This window comes from Halichoerus grypus, chromosome 1, assembly GCF_964656455.1.
Source record: "Halichoerus grypus chromosome 1, mHalGry1.hap1.1, whole genome shotgun sequence".
NCBI lineage: Eukaryota > Metazoa > Chordata > Mammalia > Carnivora > Phocidae > Halichoerus > Halichoerus grypus.
This window is the reverse complement of record NC_135712.1, coordinates 3559939-3576140: the sequence shown is the minus strand read 5'-3', so window position 1 is coordinate 3576140 and position 16202 is coordinate 3559939. Positions and strand designations below refer to the sequence as shown.

At 49.9% G+C, this 16202-nt stretch overlaps 1 protein-coding gene and 1 long non-coding RNA gene across 3 annotated transcripts in view; one reads left to right on the top strand and one right to left on the bottom strand.

Moving 5' to 3' along the window:
* Positions 1–3521, bottom strand: part of RSPH1 (radial spoke head component 1) — a 34935-nt gene extending 31414 nt beyond the window's left edge. For both annotated transcript variants that reach the window (XM_036094372.2, XM_036094374.2), the window contains exons 1-3: positions 3394–3521; positions 1067–1180; positions 857–962 (exon numbers count right to left, since the gene is read on the bottom strand). In XM_036094372.2, coding sequence (XP_035950265.1) covers positions 857–962; positions 1067–1180; positions 3394–3447 — 274 coding nt within the window. In that variant the 5' untranslated portion in view covers positions 3448–3521. The remainder of the gene's footprint in view (positions 1–856; positions 963–1066; positions 1181–3393) is intronic.
* On the top strand, positions 3327–14325 carry LOC144381609 (uncharacterized). The gene is made up of 3 exons (XR_013447134.1): positions 3327–3496; positions 10307–10368; positions 14054–14325. It is a non-coding gene; the product is annotated as an uncharacterized LOC144381609 (long non-coding RNA).
* Positions 14326–16202: the final 1877 nt, after the last annotated feature.

The following is a 16202-nucleotide window of genomic DNA, read 5'->3' as shown; positions in this document are numbered from 1 at the left end:
AAAAAATTAAACTGCAAAAGGCACCAAATTTTAAGCCAGTGCAGAAACTTTTTTTTAAAAGTCCCAGTTTACGGAACAAACAAGCTGTTAGAGATCCTGCAGAGCAGATGGTAACCGGGCCACAGGAAATGGTGCAGAAGTGAGGGAGCTAAGTGAGGGAAAGGTCGCCTCCTGGAGCAGGTCTTTAACAACCATGAGGCAGGTTTCCCTTTTTATACTGCATGCCACTGAGAAACTGTATTACTGTTGCTTTAAATGTGCACTTTGTTTTTTAAAGTCTTTCTACCCCTAATCCTATACTTTCTCCTCATTCTCGATCGTGTCAACAGAGTTTTCCAGCTACATTTCTGTTTGGGAGAAATCCCCACAGTTGGTTGCCTGGAGTCTGGGTTGGTTTTCCTCCGGGAGAGCACTGTCCCCTTACAAAGCTCTCCACGTGCATCGACCGTGCGGCTGTCCCCAGGCTTCCAGAGCTCCCAGGTTTGGAGCTCTGGGGATTAAAGACCGTTTAAAATGAAATGCCCTGGGGCACCAATCAAGCATCTGACTCTCGATTTCAGCTCAGGTCATGGTCTCTGGGTCGTGAGATCAGGCCCTGAGTCAGGCTCTACACTTGGTTCGAGTCTGCTTGGGATTCTCTCTCCCTCTCCCTCTGCCCCCTCACCCCTGCTCATGTGCATGTGCTCTCTCTCTCCCCCCAAACAAATAAGTAAATAAATAAATGAAATCTTTAAAAAAATAAAATAAAACAAAACAAAAATGAAATGAAATGCCCTTCCAAGAAGCTCTCTTCCCACTTAAAATGAGGGTTAGTCACTGTCTGCCCACTCTCTTTTGCTCTGTGAGCACATCTTACCTTCATATCTTGATCCATCTGGGTATATAAAAGTGCCGTGACCATGCTTTTTATTTTTAACGTATTCTCCAATGTACCGAGCACCGTTTTTAAATTTGTAGACCCCCTGAAACACATTGATTATAGACAATTTGTATCATTCCTGAATTCAGGGCTCACCACGAGAGTATTAGCTGGAGAAAGCTACCCACCGAAGGCACCCGTTCTGACCTGGCCATGTCTTTTCCCGTGTTCATAATTCCCTTCATACGTGTCCCCATTGGGCAGTCTTGCTTTCCCGTGTCCGTGTCGTTCGCCTACCTCATTCCGCTCCCCCTCGTATTCCTGGGCAGAAGAGACAGGGATAATTACAGCCACCGTGTATTAATCACTAAGGATGGGTTAAGCATTTTTGTAAATAGTATTTCACGGAATCCCTCCCAATCCTCAGCCCCATCTTACAGGTGAGGTAGGTAACCACACCTGAGCGATGAGGAGCATTGGTCCAAGGTGACATCCCTAGGACCTGTCACTGGTGGGAGCCTCCCTCACTCTCTCCAACATCTGAGCTTGCAATTTATCATGATAATCCTTTACACTGTAAACAAAATCGACAAATTGTGGAAAACTCGAGGTATTCTGAATTGTGTTCTTTATGGGAACACGTGCGAAGTAATAGATGCAGGTGGAATAGGTCTCAAGCCACAGAAATACCTCCCCGTGGCTTCCTCCAATAATCCAGGACTTAAAATGCAAAAAAACACCTCTTCTTTCAAGGATCCGTGGGAGCCTGCAGCCTCCTGACAGCTTTCACCCTCAGGAGGGGCCTGTGGGAGGGGAAGCCACATGGGGGAGCTGAGGAGTAACTAGGGCTTAGTTGTCACAAGAGTCCCTAACTCCACTTAGTTAATCTCCTTATCAAGTTTAAAGTCCTTATCAAGAGACTTGCGTTTGAAACACTCATAGACTAATACGGAAATAATTATGTATCTTAAAAGTAAATCGATTAAAAAAAACCTAACACAGCCTTGTAATTCACCTACTTTCTCCTACCCTTCACAAAATAAACATTCCTCAAGCATCTAATCATGAGTGCAGGGTGCACATAATAAATAATAAAAGGGCCAAGGCACAGAGTAATGATTTGACATGGAGTTGTATCTGCAAAGATTTACTACAACACAAGCTCGGAAACACTACCAGGACTTCAGAAACAAACACCTCTGCAGTCTGCCCTTGCCTAGCACTATCTAGCTCAGAAATCCTTGCTCGGAACAGAAGGTAAAAATGTGTGACCTTACAGATTTGTTTCAGGGTTAGTCTAAATCAAAATGTATAGAAGCTACACCCCCCCCCCCAGAAGACCTCCCAATGCACCCAGTACTGAGCTGGAGTGACTGAACGGGAGGGGAACTCTTTAAAATGACCCCAGCTGTGATTTAAAGTTAAAATTATGGGCACAAAAGAGTTACAAAACACTAGGGCTACCTGAGGAGACAAACTCGAAGGCTTACTCAGCAGATGCTGTAGGCTGGGTTCCCCCAGAAGCAGACCCTGAGCAAGTGATTTTTTAAAAGTGCTCCCCGAGATTCAGTAAAGGGGGAAACAGATATGAAAGAGGAGCATGGGGGGTGTCAGGAGATGTCCCAGACTCGGCCTCACTGCACAGGGGATTCTGGAGTGTAAATCACTGCAGTTTGTGCTGCTTTTTAGCACCAGCTGCTGGCTATCTGGAGAGCAGGTAGATCCCAGGCTTCTGGCCCTGCATACTGGCCGGGTGGTTCCACTTCATAGACGTGCTAGTCTTGAGCAGTAACCGGGGCAGAAGCTGGGAGATGGACACACAGAGCTCGCAAAAAGGTCAGAGCAGGCACCAACCCATCTATCACAGCGGAGGTGATAGGTTTCTCAGTTAACTCTGAAACTATCTCAACTCTGTACACCATGGCTGGGGTTCCCACCTGTCAGCCAGGACATGGTCACCCTCTGGGGTAGAGCGATTAATCTGTGGGCGTGTATATACACCCGCAGAGAGCCCAGCTCACACGGCTGGACGCTGTGCACCCGGCACCGCCTCTCTGCTGCCCAAACCGGGGGATCCCAACGACTTGGGTCAGCTCCCACAAGACTGAAGAAAGCACATGGGATTCCGGGTCTCTCGGGCAGAATCTTCTGGAAGCCTTCGCTGAGACCTCCTCAGCATCTCTTGAAGGCTGCCGCGAAGCAGCTTTCCTCCCTCCGCCTCGATCTGAGGGGCCAGGCTCCATGACGGAAAGGACTGCTCCGGACAGCACGGCAGGCCGGGTGACCCAGCCGACCGCGGAGAGCGCCTGGATGGGGAGTGGCAGCAGGGACGAGGAGGCTTCCAGAGGCTTTGACTCGGAAATGGTTGCCTTTGATGGGAGGCGGGATGCGGAGGGGAGGAGACGCGAGAAGGGATGTGGCAAGAAGACGTCAGCGTTTCACCTCTCACCGCCAACTTCCAGGACGCGGCGCCTCTGGGGCCGGCGCGGTCCCTGTCCCTGGTGGGCAGCCTCCCCCTCGCCCGGAGCGCTCACCCCGAGATCATTCTCTCCCTCCTCCTCCAACTCCTCCGAGCCCAGGTCCGACATGGCCTCGCCCCGCTCTCGGTCCTCGCCGCCACCAGCGCGTCTCTAGTCGGTAGGTCCCCGCCGCCCGCACCGCCGCGTCCGCCGTCGCCATGGACACGCGGCCTGCCCCGCCTCCCCGCGGGCGGAGGGCTGGGAGGCGCCGGGCGGAGCCACTGCGGCGTTCGGGTGCTGTCATAGCAACGGGAGGGGCGCCCCGGCCTATCACCGCCCCGGAAGGGAGGGGGCGTGGCCTGGGGCGGGAAGGGGCGGGGTGGGAAGGCGCGGGGCGGAGCCGCTGGCAGCTTTCGGTGCTATCAGAGCAACGGGAGGGGTACCTCGACCAGTCGCCGCCCGGGCAGAGGGAGGGGGCGGGACTTGGGACGGACTTGGTTCCCACTAGCTGTCTAACCTGGACCCCAGGTGGCTGGCCCCGGGACCCTGCAGTCGGCTGCTGGGTGATGCTCTAACGAGGAGCCACCTTTGCACCAGGGCCATAAAGACGTGGTGCACAGAAGACGCACAGAGCCCAGCTCTGGACAGGGCTTCACCTCTGCCTGGCGCTGGGCACTGCCCCATCCGACCCGTCCCCTTGGCTTCTTGGGTCCCTCCGTGGGCCCTGCCCCCTCCTCCTCACCTTCTGGGCTCTTCTGACCCTTCGGTGTTGGCAGTCCAGAGAGATACGTCCGCCGAGAGCTTTTCTCGTGTTTATAAACCTCCTCCTGACGCAAGAAGTCAGCTCTAACCTCTTAGCAGAGGCGCGTCCACATGGATGCCCTTCAGAGTTTGACATCCCTTCTCCACCCCGAGCCTGAGTCCAGTCCCCTCTATACCCCAAGGAGGAAAGGACTTCAACTCCATGTATCATCTACCTGCTTGTCACCTATCCACCTATCTATCATCCATCTAGCTAGCTATCAGCCCCCACAGCACCTAGAAAAGTGTTTTTCACCCAGTAGATGCTCAGCCAAGCCAGTGAAATCCAGTCCATCGGGGCCTTTAGATCCCGGGTGAGATGGGAATATGGTTGAGGTCTTTCTTCATCAGTGGTACTTAAAAGAACCTCTATTTTGTATGTGTAAATAGACAAAGACCACCCAAATGAACACGCAAAGACCATTTATTCAGAGCTTGCCCTAGCAAGGAAGTCAGCCGTCATCACTTGCATTTTGGCAGAGACTCACAGGCAGGTGGAGGGGCGGCAAAGCTTACAGTGGAAACGAGAGGGGGCTCCAGGTGTGCCCTGATTGGAGGCTGTTGGCTCAGGGAAGCTGTAGGTGGTTATCTAGAAGTGGTTATCTAGATGATTGATTAGCAATGCAAACTGAACTTTCTCTGGTTGGTCCTAAGCTGGAAGTGGGGACAAAGATTAAGGAATTGCTCAGTTATTAGTCAAGTCCTGGCCAATTGTTACAGGGGTTATTGTTTGCTCCTAGGTCAATTGGTGGAGATAGCAGACTGACTTCCTACAAGTCTGACTTACAGCACGCTGGCTTCCTGGACTGGTTACTGTAGATAATGGGTTGGTTTCCTAGGCTGTAGCTTATGGGTCAGAGTTTTGTTCTTCTATATGGTTTGGCCATTGTACATTTGTATAATTACACATTTGCAAGTTACACAAATAACTGTGTTGTCTCAAATCTCAATATTGTTGGGTTTTGAGTTTTAATACCTTGAACAATAACAATAACCCAATCATTTTATTTCTTTAAACCTAATATTTAAGTACTCAAAAAACTGAGCTAAATGGAGGGGAAACAGGTCTTAAAGTCATCATTGTTCACTGAAAACATTACTCTCCTAGAGCTAGAATGCCCAAGTTCTAATTCTGGGTTCCGATGGCTTTGGTGATCTCAGGCAATTCACCTGCGCTCTGAACCTCGGATTCCTATTTTGTAAACTGGGGAGGATAAGCCCTTCCGATCTCAAGGAGCTGCCATGGGGATCAAAGATAATATTTTATTAACGTATTGTTATTTATTATGATAGCTACCTAATGTTAACAATAAAAATATTACAAAGAAATCACATATCATTAAAAGAAAGTTCCCCTCACATCCACCCCAAGATGTGTTGTTTGTTGTTGCTGTGGGGGTAGGTGGAGGAGTGGCTGAGGAAACATTTTGATCTTGCCGACAGCCTTACAGATGCCAAACCCATGAGGGGAAGCATCCACAGATCTTCCAGAGCACACATACTTTGCAGCCTTTCCCTCAGAAACAATGACATAATGGAAGGTAGTGATCTTAACCAAATCTCAGGCCCAAACACATCACTTACTGAAAAAAGAAACAATTTACAAGCAAATAACACACAAGACCCTACAATTAGCATTATTTGTTAGTTGCAAAGAAAAAAGATTGTAAACACCAAAATTTAACAGTTTTTCTTGTGGGGAAAAGTGAGGTGTTTGGGAAAAAGATGATCATGATCTTCATTATACTTGGCAGTTGCCATATTTACCACAATTAAGCATTGGAGGCCGTTGGCTCAGGGAAGCTGTAGGTGTCTTTTTATAATAAAATGTCAAAAATATTTTATTTTATTTTTTATTGTTATGTTAATCACCATACATTACATCACTAGTTTTTGATGTAGTGCTCCATGATTCATTGTTTGTGTATAACACCCAGTGCTCCATGCAGAACGTGCCCTCTTTAATACCCATCACCGGGCTAACCCATCCTCCCACCCCCCTCCCCTCTAGAACCCTCAGTTTGTTTCTCAGAGTCCATCATCTCTCATGGTTCATCTCCCCCTCCGATTTCCCCCCCTTCATTCTTCCCCGCCTGCTATCTTCTTTTTTTTTTTTTTAACATATAATGTATTATTTGTTTCAGAGGTACAGGTCTGTGATTCAACAGTCTTACACAATTCACAGCGCTCACCATAGCACATACCCTCCCCAATGTCCATCACCCAGTCACCCCATCCCTCCCACCCCCCACCACTCCAGCAACCCTCAGTTTGTTTCCTGAGATAAAGAATTCCTCATATCAGTGAGGTCATATGATACAGGTCTTTCTCTGATTGACTTATTTCACTCAGCATAACACCCTCCAGTTCCATCCACGTCGTTGCAAATGGCAAGATCTCATTCCTTTTGGTGGCTGCATAATATTCCATTGTATATATATACCACATCTTCTTTATCCATTCATCTGTCGATGGACATCTTGGCTCTTTCCACAGTTTGGCTATTGTGGACATAAAATGTCAAAAATATTTTAAATGCTAGAAGTCTGGAATGGTAATTGGTAATTCAAATACATTTTAGCTTTTTTGCATGTGAAAATGAATGTCAGAAATTCAACATTCAGATTTGCTCTAACAATGACAATAATCAAGTTTTGCTAAGGTCTGACTCTGTGCTGGCTGTGTTTTAAGAGTTTTATATGAATTATCTTATTAAATCCTTGCTGTCATTCCCCCACTGTACGGCTAAGGAAAGGAAGCCACAGAGAGGTAAAGTCATTGTTTGAGTTCACACAGCCAATGGGATTCAAAGCCATTACTCTTCATCATTACACTCTACTGCCTCCCAAATCTCTGATTTAAAGGAATAACTGTGGTTTTTCTGGGAGTGGCCTTAAACCATCTACCAAGCAGAGAACCACTGGCTCAATTAGCTTTAGATTGAAAAAAGAAACAAACAAAACAAACAAACAAACAAAAACCAGAAGTGGCTTAAGCAAAGCCTGTTCAGAATCACATCCATTGGCAAGCAGCTGGGTGCCTAGCCATAGATAGCACTAGTGAATTCTAAAATTTACAACTTGATTTACATCTCGTGCAAATTAGTCAGCGTTACCCCTCCCCCCAAAAATCTTTCAATCTACAGTAATTTCACTACACTGCAGGTTTAACAATTGCCCACATAAGGTAAGACGGCGTAACAACAGGACCGCGTCCCTAGCCTCCCCCAGCAACACGGGTCCCGATCCAAACCCCTCCGCCCAGAAGAGCTCAGATCAGGCTCCCCCCTTCTAAGAGACCCAGGGAGTACCAGGAAGACTTCATCAGGCCAGGCTGATTCCTGGCAGCCCCGGACTCCCTGACCCCTGACTCCCAGGTGACCCCGAAGTGCCCGGAAGTCACAAAAGCAGCACTTTCAAACTCCAAAGGAAGGCCCTCAAAATGCTTCCTTAACTCGTCCTCTTCCTTTCTTCGTGGGCATGAGGGGCAAAAGGGTGAGAACATCAACAGAAGCGGGTTTCTTCACTGGAAAAAAGGGAAGAAATCCTCTTCTGCCTCTTAAAAACCTTTTCAGGGAGACACTTCCCATAATTCACCTGCAAGGTCTCCCATCATCCCCAGCCAGCCCTTCCCATCATCCACCAGGAGGCGTTTCCCATCATCTACCAGTGAGCTCTTCCCATCACCCACCACGAAGCTTCCCATCATCCCCCTGGAGGGATTTCCCATCAACCCCCAGCGGGGAGCTTGCGCAGATGCATCCCTCCGTGAAGGAGGGAGGGCCTCGGGTGAGTGGAGAGGGGGAGGGCCCACCGTTCTGCCCAGCTCTGTTTCCCCAGCAGGAAATTATCTTCTAGCCTTTCCCGAGTAGAAATGACGGAGACCCACCTCTCTCAACCTACCCGCCCTCCTCCAAAAAAAGAATGAGTAAAGAAAACACGGCCCAGGCTGGCCAGGCCGGCCAGGGGGCCCTTAGCCTCTACCACGGGGTTGCTCCAGAGGGAGGAAAGCGTCTTGGAAGCACCCCCCCCCCGGGGGTCTGCCACCTGACTGCACACCTTTCTGACCACCTCCACGCTGAGGGTGTAGGCCTGGCAGTTGTCATGGCGACCAGCTGTGTCCCTGAGCCTGTCCCCTCTGAGTTCCTCAGGACCCGCTTGAAAAGGCCCTGAGAACTAGGCAGAGTCAGAAGAATGCAAACAGGCCTGTTTTGTGTTGTTTTGTTTTGTTTAAGGCTGTGGCAGCTGCTCAGGTAATAAGCAGGGGCTCTCAACTAAATGAATTCAGACCCATCTTAACTATGGAAATGTCAGGCTGTTGGTTAAAATTGCCTCGGTCCTGGCAATGTAAGCACGTACTGTGTGTACACCTCTACGAACATACACGTGTAGGTACAGATAAATAGGTACAGAGATGTGGACGTATAAGTAGACATACTAAAAACAGGAATTGCAACTTCTTTTTTTAAAATAGAGTTTAACAGCATTTAGTGGATACAAGCCAGATGCAAGGCTGGAATCCTAGCCCTGTTTTCTACTTTCTGAAGTCCCTTTGCCCGTCTTTAAAATGGAGATATGGTCACTGCCCTCCGAGGGCTGTTGTGATGTCTACGTAAAACGTTTGCAGTGAGCCTAGCACAGCGCCAAGCACACAGTGAAGGTGGGCGTAAGCGATTCACAGTTACACTCTATCGCTCATGTAGTCCGCTGAGCACCTTCTACCAGTAGCTCTTCGGTTGATCTTCGTGATTTTCAATCATTGTTTCTTCCTGAAGAGGATCAAAGTGCCAAAGGTGGTTGAGCCAGGTAATTGCTTGTGGGGATCAGAAGTTAGTCTGTGATGAAGACTTGTATTCGTTAGCGCCGACGTATATGAGAGCAGGAAGAGACCGCAGTTCCTTGCAGTTCAAAGTGAACAGTCTGAAGTTACGCCTCTCATAACTCATGGCAGCCGGCAAAGAGGAGACAACCAGCTACACACACCTACCTGTGTTATGTGGTTTAATGGAAGGATGTCAAGATGCTGTCATCAAGACACAAAAATTCTCGTCCACCCAGGCAGTGAAACCGTTCAGTAATGCAGCACAGCCTGTGGGGCAGAGAGCTTAGTGGAGTCGGCCGGGGCGGAGACGAGATGTCTGGACGTTGGGCCGACTAGCATTCCATGTTGGACAGCAACTCGGAAGAGGCTGCAGCTCATCCGCGCTCCCCTCTCTCACCACACAGCACAGAGCGAGTGTTCAGTCAACACGTGCTTATCAAATTGCATGTTAGACATCATTTTGCAACATAACTGTAATTTATGCAATACTTGGAAAAGAGAAAAAAGAGCGTATCAATTTTTTATTCCTTTTTTCGTCTGGTTTGTGATCCTGTTTTTTTATTCTTAAATCAGATTCGATTTTCCAGGGGCTCTCTCAATACATCAGTTAAGTAGTTGTAGCTGAGTGTGTGCTGAGCCCCTGGGCTGTATATTAGGGGGCTCTGAGGAAATGAGAAAAATTTACAGACCCATTTGGGACAAATTCAGCATTAATGCATGATATTAAAAAAAAAATCACCAAAACTCTGATCCTCTGTGGCTTCCTCTTGATCCATTATTCTAAAACGGATGTCGTTCTTCCCTCCTAGTGGATGTGTAGGGCTGGTTCTACTCTGGTGCTACACATGAGCTTGTGGTGGCCAGTGGTGGAGGGAGATGCCAAGGTCCTAGGGGCTGCACCTTCCAGGGCCTAAGGATGCATCAGGTTCTCCGAGGCAGGTGCGGGGGAGGAGCCTGCAAGCCAAGTGGCTTTTCCCAGAATAAGGCTTGCCCTGCCCAACTTGGGGGAAGGTGATGAGGATCGAATGAGATCAGGAGGATGAAATGCACTGGAAAGGCCACGTACTGTAGAAATGGAATGTGTACACTTAACTCGGGTCTTTTAAGTCATTGACCACATACTGCTTGATCTGTACAAAAAATGCATGTTCCCACGTGTCAGTGATGTAACATAGTAATGCGGTGAACCCACTCCCCGAAATGAAGAAGTGAACGAATAGAATCATTGTGAGGATCTGAGTGCAAAGATCTCTGTCCACACCTCAAATCCAACTGTGCAGAATTCAGCCTTGTAGGAGTTGAGGGTTCCTGGGCCAGGAGGAGGAGCAGGGAGACTAAACGCTTACTGCCCCGCGTTGCCTCCTAGAATGGCGGGTCCCGTGCCGCTGTCCAGCGGAGTGACTGATTCTCCAGGATCCCTCGCCTGCTGTAAGTCATTCTTCTTGGCTACTTTGGTGGGTGGAACAGCATCTCATGGTGCCTTCCCTTTGTATTTCCTGGATTGTCTGTGAGGATAAGCACTTTTCCCCACAGGCTTATTCTTCACCTGCGTTAACCTTTGGTAATTATTTAGATCATTTTTCTACAGGACACCCTCCTAGATCAGTGAATGCTGTTCTCTCTTTCTGAAACATGATTCTCCCGTTTCTCTACCTGGTGAACAGTTCTTCACCTTGAACGCCTCACCCAGAGGTAACCTCCTCGGGAACGCTCTCCTACCTGCTTCGAGCCCCTGGGTACCTCCCCTTCTCTCGGCTTCTATTGCAGTCCTGGCACGCTTGTGACTTGTGTTTCCAGGTCAGCCTCCCTACGTGCCCCAGGGCCTTGGCCCCCGCAGTCCAGCACAGAGCCTGACACACAGTCAAGGTTCACATTATTAAAAATTACTCAATGCTTTTGGCAAAATTGGTGAAATGCACTGAAGTGTAATGATGACCAGTAACCCTCACCTCCCTGGGACAGCCGCTTACTGGCATTTTGGCGTGAATCCTTCCAGGCTTTTAAAACGCATATATATTTGTACTTAATTGGAATGGTTTCATTTATCACCTGCCATTATCACGTGCTATTATATGGTAAACACGTCAGAACTTCTTCAGAAGTGTTGTAAATAACTGAACGGTATTTCACCTTGAGGATATGTCGACATTATCTTGACTCAGTCAAGGTTTGATGAAAGAATGAATGGAAATGTGTCCTACAGGTTTGAAGGAGGTAGGGAGCATTACTTAAGGAGATTGTACTCTTTTACATGATTAAGAAAATACTGTCAAGGTCTTTTCTGGGTACCTCATTCATCCCTCCTCTGGGATGACCACCAAAAGCACTTCCTCAGCGCTGGGCACGAGCCTCTCCTCTGCTTACGGCCCTGGTACCCCTGCTTGTTTGTATGTCTTTCTCTCCAGCCCGGGGCCTGGCTTTTAATGATCCAGCTGATAGGGCAAGCCTCCAAGCAGTTGTGGACCAAATACAGTAGTCAGGAGAGCTGCAGAAATCTTTTCCCTCCCCCTCCACAAAGAGGAGAGCCAGGAAGATTTTAAACGGGGCTGGTAGTTTAAGGTGTCCTAGGACTGGCGTCCACGCCATATGAGCACTAGAACTTGGCCCCGAGAACCGGGCTGGGATCCACTTTGGGCCACGCCGGGCCCCCGGCTGCCAGCTCCGGAGCTTAGTGCTGTTTATTTCCGGCACTGGACGCACAGCCTCTGTGTAGGGACCCTCAGAGCTCCCCGCTGAACAAGAACGGAAATGTACAAATCCTCAGGGATGAAGCAAGTTCAGTTAGGTGAAGATAACTTCATCTCACCAGTGCATCCCTTTGATCAGTTCCTTAGTATGTTCAAAATAGTATTGGACTCACAGAAGTTACAATATCAAAAAAATACGTGATTTTTTTTTTCCTAAAAGAGTTTTTACATTGTTGTAACCAGAAATTTTGTAACATGTTTAAGGATTTGGGGGGACTTGGGGGTTTTGTGGCTTGAAGCTCTCTGTAGTTTCACACCGACTAGATGGCGAGCTCCCTGAGAATGGCATCTGTCCTTTTCCTCTTCGTAACGGGGACGGTGTCTTCCGGAGCCAAGTGCTCAGTGACCGTACGTTAGAGAAGACACTGAGGCATAAAGAGGGTCAGGAGTGTTCCAAGGTGACACATCTAGTCCGTGCTGCTGGGCGCAGCAAGGACGGCGGGCAGCACCCCTTCAGGGAGACCGTGGGTGCAGGCGGCCAGGCCACTCTGCTCCCTCTCCCCCGACGTGGCAGGGCGCGTCCCCTCAGATGCTCCTGCGTTTGCCAGCAGGAGGGTGGCTGCCACGTAATCCACGGGAACTTTATAGGCACATCTGGGTTTCAAACCTCTTGTTAGCTTTATGCCACATAACCAAACCTTAACGGCGCTTACATTAAAGATAGGCGGGAAATCAAACTCCATTTTCAGAGGAAAAATGGCAGATCAACCACACACGCTGCTAAAAGGGGCTCTGTAGCTCGTTCCCTCTTACGCCGGCGCCCAGGGCATGTCGCGAATCATTCCGTATTCGTACCGACCCGCTGTGCCTTCCAGTGTTTAGAGTAGCCACCACTTGGGAGCAGTCACTCAGCAGCAAGGCTTTCTCGAGTGTCTCCTGTGGGCCAGGCTTGGTTCTGGGTGGTAAGGAAGGATTCACTGATGGACAAACGGGTAAAAAAATCTCTGCCCTCGTGGAGCCCACATCCCAACACGTGACCTCCTTCACCCTCACGCCAGCCCAGGAAGTCCTGGTAGGACGGCTGGCGCTCGGGGAGAGGACAGTGATGTTCCTGCCCCCCCACGGGACTCACAGTAAGGGGGGCCTGCAGGACGTGCTTAACAGTGGGAGGCTGTCCATTCTGTTCGTTACCAACAACATTAATAATTGAACAATACTCACCTTGCTCGCCGGGTAGCGCCCCATACTGCTGGACTTTTTGATGAGTGGAGATAAAAATGAAGCTTCTCTTCTCCACGTTAAGCGAACAGGTTCTGATTTTACCCTTCCCTCCCTCTCTAATAATGTTCCGCGGTTCTGTGCTTTCTAAGCTTGGGGCATTCTCTCAAGCTCTGAAGTCCGGACTCGCCAAAGTGCCCTCCAGGGAGGCCCTCCCTGGGGAATGTCTGCTCCTTTCCCTGATGCGCCCTGGCCTCGCCTCCAGTGTCCGTCGCAGACACGGAGCTCTTGGACAGAAGGTCCTTGTTTTTTGTTTTTTTTGTTTTTTTTTAAAGATTTTATTTATTTATCTGACAGAGAGAGACACAGTGAGAGAGGGAACACAAGCAGGGGGAGTGGGAGAGGGAGAAGCAGGCTTCCCGCTGAGCAGAGAGCCCGATGTGGGGCTCGATCCCAGGACCCCGGGATCATGACCTGAGCCGAAGGCAGACGCTTAACGACTGAGCCACCCAGGCGCCCCCAGAAGGTCCTTGTTTTAAACCTTACTTCTCGTTGCAAGCGCAGCTCCTAGCACACGGCTTCTTTTGCACACAGTAGGGTCTCACACTTCGTGGTTCTTTCTCATGAAAGACCGAACCTTCCAGAAGGTGTCAGAATCGCCCCTTTCTCAACTCCAGGGGAAAGGAGTGACTCCTCCCTGGAAATTGGGGGGCTGGGGGTCATGGCAACAGCTGACCCTTCAGGTTGGAGCTGCCCACCTTTGTCCTCTCGGTGTCACTCGGGCCACAGACACACTCCATCGCACACACAGATTGGCACCGATAGAAATTCATGATCTCATTACTCTCCTTCTCATGGCCAGCAGCACCTGCTGCCTTCCAGGCAGTGTTTGCCGCAGGTTCCCTTAAATCCTCCTGATTTTCCTCAAACGCCAGAGGCTACCTCCTCCCTCTTCACTTTCAGCAACTGACTTTATCTTCCGCAACAAGGGAATGTAGATAAGAACTCCCAGCTCATGCTTACCCACCTAAAATGACCTGTGTCTACATCTGTCCTTTTCAATTGTCCCTTCTCCTTCCCGGGGCTCATTTCTCCTCACGTGCTTTGGATTCCTTGTCTTTCTGCCTCTGGAGGGACATGTGTCCTTTAAGCTGACAGCCCTCTCCCCTGTGCACACCGACTCTCGTTCTCTCTTCTGGCTTCTGTAGGACGGGCGTCTTCTGAGAGAAGTGGCTGCTTCCAGGTCTGGGGCACCTGTGTGAGATGAGCTCAGAACATCGTGTCACACTGGAAAGCAAGGACATTATCAAAGGACCAGGTCGTGGCAGGAGGACTCAGGAGCCAATGAGAGGAGGCTCTCACCGGGGGCACCTGGGTGGTGCAGCCTGGTTGAGCATCTGATTCTCGATATCAGATCAGGCTCTCAGGGTCGTGAGATGGAGCCCCGCATCAGGCTCTGTGCTCAGCGCAGAGTCTGCTTAGGATTCTCTCTCTCCCTCTGCCCCTGCTCCCTGTTCTCTCTCCCTAAATAAATTTTAAAAATCTTAAAAAAAAGAAGAGGCTCCCACTGGCCAAGATGGGCAAATGAGATGAGTGCATGTAACAAAAAGGCCGAAACAACACGAAAGGAAGCTGCTTGATAACTTTTGAAGACTGCTAGAAAACTAAGTCATTATTTTGACAAGTGGCAGAGAAAGGAGGGCACCCCACCTTATCCTGCCTTTCCCACCTGAACCACACCTCAGAGTTAGCTAAGTAACTGATGAGGGCAAGTCTCTGGAAGTGAGCTACAAATAAAGAGAACTCGTGGGATTAGGACAGGACTTCTGTGATATCCCTTCACAACTTCTGTGATTCTAACTTCCAGGGAAGAATGGACTCAGGCAGGGAACATCGACTGTCACCCAGGCCTTGGTCCTCACTGCCCGAACCTGACTGCGCCTCAGGGTCTCACCGCCAAGTTCAGGAAGGGCAGGGGGCGAAAGAACATGTTCGATCACATCCCAAAGACGGAGCCAGCACTGCACAGGGTGTGGGAAACTGCAGGACAAATGGCCCGGCCCCTGCAACCACAGGGACAAAGTGTCAGGGGCCGAGAGAGAGAGAGAGAGAGGCACAGGGCAAATGTCCAGATGGGGAGACCTGGGGGACGCATCAGGGCAGTACGTGCGTGGTCTGCTTGGAGCCCCATTTAAAAACAAACAAAATAGAGGGCGAGAACCTTTGTAGGACCGGCAGGGAGGCTGAGAGCACAGACTGGGTATTTGATGCTGTTATGGGATTATTCTTGTTTGGGGGAGCCACGATGATTGGGTTGTAGTGATGTTCGAAACCCTGTCTTTTAGAGATACATACTGAAAATTTACAGATCCAATACTGTAATGTCTGGGACTTGCTGCAAAATACTCCTGGGGCAGGAAGGGGTTGAACAAGGAGGAAACTCGATTGGCCGTGTATTGGTAGTTGATGAAACTGAGCGATGGGCACCTGGGGCTTCATTCTAGTGTTCTCTCGACTTCCGCATATGCTCAGAAATGTCCAGACATTCAAAACGTATCCTTCTTCCTCCCCGGGTCCCTCTCCAGCTTTGGACCCTTCTCTCCTCCCCAGGCATGGCCAGCCTTCCTGAAATGACTGTTTTATGCTGCCTCCTCTTCCTCACTCCCCACTCGGTCCTGCCCCACAGCGGTCCGCCTGCCCCCATGGAAGCTTCAGTCCCCCCTCTGCTGGGAGAAGCCTGTAAACCCGGACTTCTGTGCAGCATCTGACTCTATGGCCCCCTCCATCCCCTTCTGGAAACTGCCTTCCTTGGGCCCTTGGACATCACCCTCTCCTGGCCTTTCCCACTACCCCATCCACGGCTTGCAGCCCCTCCTCTCTGCCTGGCCCTTAAAAGTCGGTACCCCTGGCTTCTGTCTCAGCCTCCCGCCTGGGCAAGGTTCTACTCCTCTGCTGTCCATTGCTGTCCATACCCGGCCTCCCTCACCAGCCTAGGATTCTTCCAGGGACTCTAAAGCCACACCTCCAGCCCTGGTCAGCATCTCCACTGAGAGGTCCCCTGGGAACCAGATGCTCAACAGGTACAAATAAATTTCTCTCCCACCTGCCCCCCAAGTCTGTGTTCTGTGTCCCTCTCTCCATGAAGACTCCACCATTCACTTAGCTGCCCAAGCCTGACACCTGGGGGCCAGCCCTGGCTCTCTTCTCTCCTTGCCCCCTAGACCTTTCTCCCACCCCTGCTCCCCAGCAACCATAATCTTGGGCCGTCACTACTCCTCGACCAGCCTGCTGCCTTGCTTCCCAGGCTTTTGTGCATGCTGGGTTCCCTCTGCATGGACCGTGTCCCTTCTCTGCCCA